General features: G+C 33.0%; 1 protein-coding gene across 1 annotated transcript; it reads right to left on the reverse strand.

Moving 5' to 3' along the window:
* Window positions 1-5,799: 5,799 nt before the first annotated feature.
* On the reverse strand, window positions 5,800-6,740 carry LOC141399939 (uncharacterized). Its single transcript, XM_073979308.1, has 2 exons — window positions 6,265-6,740; window positions 5,800-6,199 (listed from the first exon to the last, which is right to left on the reverse strand). The coding sequence occupies exons 1-2, from the start codon at window positions 6,652-6,654 to the stop codon at window positions 5,843-5,845; spliced, it is 747 nt and encodes a 248-aa protein (XP_073835409.1). The 5' UTR covers window positions 6,655-6,740; the 3' UTR covers window positions 5,800-5,842.
* Between the last annotated feature and the right edge of the window lie 250 nt (window positions 6,741-6,990).

A 6,990-nucleotide genomic window follows, 5' to 3' on the forward strand; every position in this document is an offset into this window, starting at 1 on the left:
CGCCCAAAATTCTTAATCTTTACTCGGATTTGATTCGAATTTCTTGCAATTTAAATAATTACAATGTGGATTTATTATATTATTCACCGCTGCCCGCAAAAATTGCAAAATTATAGTCGCAGTCCTTCCTGATAAAGTTTTCGAATGCTTTTATTTTATTTTCCTAAAATATAATTAAAAAATATTGATTATTCCATTATGTGTTTGCAAACAATTTGCGATTTAAATCACAAAATAACTTGTTCCGCTACGTCTTTGTCAATTAACAGTTGCAAAATTACTAAAAAAAAACAAACCACAGCATGCAAGCAAAACAAAAATCTACCATGTCTTTGTAGTTCTTAAAATAATCTCTCTTGGAATTTACTAGCGAGAAAGAGAAACGAATCAAAATTTCCCATCAGAGAATGTGCAGAATATTGGCAGATTTTCGAAAACAAGCACAAGAAAATGTGCAGAGATTCCTTAAAAAAAAAAATGGCTGATAATAGGTTCAACTTCTGAAGGAAATTTTGAGAAATCGGAATATTTTCTGATCATACATTGGAAAAACTCTTAAAAAAATCTAACATCAGAGCGCTCGGCAACAATTGTTTAGTGGGAAGTAGTATCGTCCATTTATGTAAAATACATCCTTGGCAGCTACATTGGTTACCATTTGATCGAGCAAGCAAAGTAAAAGTTAATAAAGTTCACTTAAAAACGCAAGTCTTCGGTGTTTCATTGGTAAAAGTTATCCATCTTCCACGAAGGCCTGCTACAATATTAAATTTTCCTTGGGGGTATACAACTTTCCACCTGAAATTTCTCGGTATAGGTCCACGTCTTCATATGGCCACCATGAAATGGTACCTACCTGAAAGTTGCTCCAACAAAATTCAATGTGATTCCAGAGCAGGTGTGTGGGAGGTACGCGAAGGAGTGGATAAATATAATCCATATTCGAACTTGATATATATTTGGTAGATATATAAGGATGTGTAAAGTATGGACCAAATCGGTCACTCCCCTAAAGAGTTATCGTGCGTACAATTTTTCCGAACATCTTTGAACTCTTGTGGGGGAGGTACCTGAAGGAGTGGACCGATATGGCTTATCTTCGAACATAAACTATGTTTGAACAAGATATTACGAAGGCCAATTTTTGGAGCAAATCGGTTGATCCAACCACTACACACGGTGTCATAGGGGGATTTTTTTAACCTTTCAGACTATTTTCTCAGGGAGTATGGACGTACCCCTGATGAAACTTTTACCGTCGTATAGGGGACAGTGAATACAAGTTGTTACAACAAAAATCAAAACGATTCGAGAGATTCGAAGGAGTGAACCGATTGAGTCTATATTGGATCCTCATCTAAGTCTGGTAGAAATTTCACGATGTGCAAAGTATGGACCGAATCGGTTAGACCCTTCAAGAGTTATCGTGCGCACAAATTTTCCGAATATTTTCGAACTTTTGTGGGGGAGGTACCGGAAGGAGTAGACCTATATAACCCATCTTCGAACGTAAACTAAATTTGAAGATAATATTACGAAAGCCAAATTTTGGACGGTATGGGCTGATCCGTTCGAGAGTTATCGTGCGCACCAGCCAGACAGACAGACGGACGGACATGGCTAAATCAACTCCAAATTGTCTGAAACGGATTTCGTCCAACAATACTTGGGGTCTAAAACCATTATTTTAATGAGGCACATTTTGCGCGTATGAAAGTGTATTTACCCTCGTTAGCATAAATGCTGAGGGTATAAAAAGATTTCTGAAAGAAGGGCAAATATTTTTTTCAGTTCATACCAATTAATTTTTTTCGTCCTTTGACTGAAAATTTTTTTTAAATCAGTGAACAAAAAGTATGAAAATATGAATCATGTTGCTATGAATTGTGAACCATGTCGTATGAACGGGTTAATTCGTGTACGTAATTGTGAGAGCGAATAATGTGATTCAAATGCTGGTATGAACATGGCATAAGACTTACCGATTTTAACAATCGGTAAGGTAAAACATAATCGTTATTGCATCCGAATTTTTTCGGTAGTTTACAATGTATCCCAACATACCAAATAAAAATAAAAAGTAATATGACTTGAGAATAATATTATAAAAATAGAAAATTCACAATCAATTTGTAACAATGCTTGTAAAACTATTACTGGAACAAACTTTTCTAAAGTCTGCCTGACTTTTGTTGCTAAATTAGTTTTCGTAGAAATTTTTGTATTTTACATCGATTTCTTAGTTTTTATGTGATTAAATGTATATCCGCGTTGTGTGAACTAAATAATTATATCCGTGTTGTGCTAAAATATAATTACCGATGCCTACAAAATATAAATCAGTGTTAAGAGGCAAAAAGACATTGAACATTTGAATCATAAAAAAGAAGAAGTTTTCAGGATTGGTGATGTAAATAGCAGTTGTGATGAAACTAGAAGTGAATGCGAACATAGTGAAAGTGACGAAACTACGAATAATTATCAAAGACATAAATACAACTAAGACATGACAAAATGCATGCAACAAAAAAATGTTTACGAAACTTTGTATAGAAACATTACCCTTAACAGTTTGCAGTTAATTCAAAATCGCAACCAAGGAGGAACATTTCATGTAATGGTATCAGAAACGAAATTTATGAATTCAAGGATCTATTCAAGAATAATTCTATGTCAATTGGATAGGTAAATTCGGTTAAATACGTAAAAATGTATAAAAGAAAAAATGTTATATCACCATATCGTGATATAACATTATGTTAAATTCAAAAGTCATTCACTGCAGGGATGCCAGATAAGTTTGGTCGAAAATCGGCACTTTTCGGGTGCCAAAATCGGCAAAATCGGCAAAAAATTTTCAAAATCGGCAAAAAATCGGCAAATTAAAAAACATTTATTTCAGTTCAAATTATCGCTTTATTTAATAAGCATAAGTTTAAAAAATAAAATTTTAAGTACAACAAAACAATTAACAATTCATAAAACAAGGCAACAATTTAAAATATGTATGAATATAAATGGTTTTACCATATACATATGAAGTATATATTTAGCTAAACAAAACTTATACAAATATTATCTTAAAAGGTTAACTAATAAGGTGATCGTTTGTGTATTGCAATTTTGACATTTTGGTTTACAATTAAATTCAATTTCATTCTTAAATATTTGAATTAAAGTTTCGTAACAAATCATTTTTAATGACAACATCATAACAGTTGGACTTATTTAATTTTAAGTAGTATTTAGTAAAGAGAATTCCTTCCATCGATTCCCTAGCTAATCGATTTCGACACTTGTTTTTATTTAAATTCACTTGGCTAAAAATTCTTTCCACATTTGCTGAAGAATGGGCAAGACTAAAATATGTTTAATAAATTTGGACAAAATAGGAAATAATGGTTCAGAATTTGCACATATTAATTCACACACTGTTTTCCAAAATTCTAGCAACTCTACGTTCTTATCTTTAAACAAATTTCTGAAATTTAAACGTGAAAGTTCGCGTGATTCTTGCTTTTCGTTCGCATTCGTATTCCTTTATAATGTCGAAAAATGAATCTTCTGTGCCATTTATTATAAAACTTTGATTTATTGAAGCTAGGCACTTAAATTTATTTTCAAAATTAAACCGCTTCAAAATCTGTTCACGAAGTTCAATGTAAAAGTTTGTGCAGTTTTTAATTATTTCCACTAACCCACTTCTCGACAATTTCGTTTTTTTTTTTAACAATTTCCTTGATGAATATACTGAAGTACACGTTTTGGTAATCAAGAAAATTCAAACCGTTTTTAGAATATGTTAAAAAATTTTATTATTATTAATCAAACTACTCTTGGTGATATAGTTGTCTTTGTTATTGTACCAAATTAGTGCTAGCAGCCACAATTTTCATACAAAACGGAAATTTTATGTGAACAAGTTGCCTTAACTAAAAATCGGCATTTTAGGGGTAAAAATCGGCAAATCGGCATTTCTATTTTTTTGGACTAAAAATCGGCAAAATGCCGATAAATCGGCAAATCTGGCATCACTGATTCACTGAAGAATGATAGCAAATAAAATGTCTTATCTTGTTGTATTTATGTCTTTGTAATTATATACTTGACATTCATACATATGTTCCCAAACCCATTTTCTAAGGGACACGGTAGATTTATTTCATATTAAAGAGTGCATGCCGCTTCATATTGGCTTAATGACATACTTGTTTTCGCCAAATCCGAACCGCGTGTTTTACGACACCATTTGTCCACCGTTGGATATTTTGCCCGACCTGAGAATATTAACCATGCATACAGAGTGCAAGGCGCACAACAATTGCACGAGAAACGCTATATAAAGTAAGTTCAATTTACAAAATTAACTACAAAAATTATCACTAAACTTCTACTTTTCATAAGATGCCGCAACTCCAACGACACATTCATTCAAGACGGTTCGCGAAAAATCTTATAAAGACGCGAAACAGTTATAAAACCAAAAAACTACACACTACACATTTTGTTAATTTATAAATAAATCTCAAAATATGAAATGAATTTATAAAATTTTTATAAAAATTTAAAAAAATATATGTAAGCTTGTTTTACTATTACAAGGGTAAGCTTAAGATAATATTAATTGCATAAGCTTGTTCTACAATTACAAGCTTAAGCTTATTAACAAGGGTTCCGTTTCGATTTTTCTACAATTATGACATAAGCTTTTAACAACAGATTTCTCAAGTCTTTTATAAGTTTAAGGCTTATGTTGGTAAGCTTATTATAATATAATTCTCAAGCTTTTCTGGTATGTTGGGATGTTCGGTAAATAAAAAAGTAACAGAATTCTACTACATTGTGTTCATTCTGTTTGTTGCTTTTAAGAAACTTTTTTAATAACATACAGCAACGTTTACACCAATTAAGCTATTTTATTTTTTTTTTTCTCGGGTACTAAATTGTATTGAAATTCTAAATTTAGTAGAGTACAACATTTAGGGAACAACATGGAACAAAGTTGCGTATTTGCAGAAAGATGCCCGAAAGTGTCCCCTTTCGGCCCATATATACTTTTGTACACGCCCGTTCCGTCCGTTTAGCACTTTTTTTTAAATTTATTGCAATTATATGGGTACGACAAATAACCCTGTAAACCAAATGTGGAACGTCCGACGCGTCTGCACAAAGTCGGAAGTTTTTTCTGCCGCGTCTGACTGACTTCGGTCCGAATTCTATCCGACTTGTCTGAGGATTTTCTCTCTCTCCGAATTTTTTTCTATTTTCTCTTGTACTTGGGTGGCAATAGTTTGCTCTGTTCCAGAACCTGCAAGAAGCTACTATTTGTTACTACGATAACATTTTTCTTTTATGTTATCGGAAAAATAGTAACAATTAGTAGATTCTTGCAGTAAGAAAATATTTTTTATTAAATTGAATTAATTGAGCTATTACCTAAGGAGTTTGTATTGAAAAATTGATATCTAGCGAAATCCACACACATCCAACCAATATGCTACGATCGTTTCGCTGATGGTTAATTCAGCTCATCAGGGATATCAGATGTGGTGCTAGACAAAGGCTGAATTTGAAAACTTGTATTTTTATATGTGTGTCGACTTCGCTAGATATCACTTTTTCAATACAAACTCCTTAGGTCATGATAGCTCAATTAATTCAATTAAATAAAACGTTCACAAATAAATGACCTTCGTCCTAATAAGACAACAATGAAGAAAATATTTTTCATTTCAAATTTTCATAGAACAAGAATCCAGTTCTCTATATTTCGACCGTAAAAAAATTTACGACATAATATATCGGGTATGGTATATGATTTGTTAAAAGATATCACAACAGTTTAAACGAGGAATTTTCGGAATTGTGGTATGAACATGTGGAGATCTTCTTCGGGCATTATGTCTTCCTTCGATTCGCTATTATTACCGGATGGGTTTTCCCCTGATGGGTTTTCCCCTTCACCTGAATCGTCACCCGAACCCTCCCCTTCTGGCGAACAGATATTGGTGTTGACGCCATTCAAACAATCCAAAAACTCGGCATAAGCATTCTCATAATGGTCTTCGTATTCCATTTGATTTTTAAAGAAGCATGACTTTTCTTCGCTCTCAACACGGCGCAATTGTTCCTGTAAATCGCCCAATTTTAGGGTGGCATCATTGCCAATGCCTTGTAAAGATCTGCTGCCATGAGAGCTCTAAAATAAAACAGTTTCAGCATTATTTTCCGCAAATATTTGTGAAATTATAAACTTCGACTCACCTCATCAACATAACATTGAAAAACTGACTTGGCACTGTCACCGTCTTTACAACCACTGATAGGTTGGCAAACATTAGTGGATCTTTCCGATAAATCTTTTAAATCCTCGGCAGCATTTTCTTCTAAATCATTGCGAGCATCCGTTGCCGTTGCAGAACAATGATCATTTTTCTTCTCAAATTCTTCGGTAATTTCAGTAAGCAATGGGATATAACACCCAAAACAGGACACCGATCGTACAGGATTTTGTTTTAGCAGATCATTCGAACGCGATATAAATTTTAATAGACCCAAATCGGCCGTCTGTTTCACTGAAAGATGATCCTTGGCGGCCATTGCCAAAGATACCCAGACAATGGTAAAGTAAATTACGGATTTTGAAAAACTCATTTTCCTTATTATTATTTTTTTTATTTTTTTTGATTCGTTTTATTCGATTTAATGTATTTAATTGAAGATCGATATCGATACTGCCTTTGAATTGTCATTTACAAAAGGTTTTTATACCCTATACAAAAAAGAATTACCTAGCTCGGATTGGTATTGGTGGGTAATAAATAATTGTTTATTGCCATTATTAAAGAAGTTCTGGCTAAATAATTTCCTCGTCTGATATGACAACAACAAAATAACAAAAAAGAAACGCTGATAGACAGTGTGAAATAACTCGTATATATTTAATGCAGACAGAGATTTTTGTACCCGACTTCAGGGAGGGAGCATAGA

The sequence above is a fragment of the Musca autumnalis genome, unplaced genomic scaffold, assembly GCF_047663935.1.
Source record: "Musca autumnalis isolate F117 unplaced genomic scaffold, ASM4766393v1 scaffold_3, whole genome shotgun sequence".
Classification (NCBI taxonomy): Eukaryota; Metazoa; Arthropoda; class Insecta; order Diptera; family Muscidae; genus Musca; species Musca autumnalis.

Bases quoted from the DNA above. Each gene is read 5' to 3' on its own strand.
- LOC141399939 (XM_073979308.1), bottom strand. From the start codon at position 6,654: ATGAGTTTTTCAAAATCCGTAATTTACTTTACCATTGTCTGGGTATCT. The intron at 6,200-6,264 runs GTGAGTCGAAGT...GTTTTATTTTAG, and splicing joins TTCAATGTTATGTTGATGAG to AGCTCTCATGGCAGCAGATC.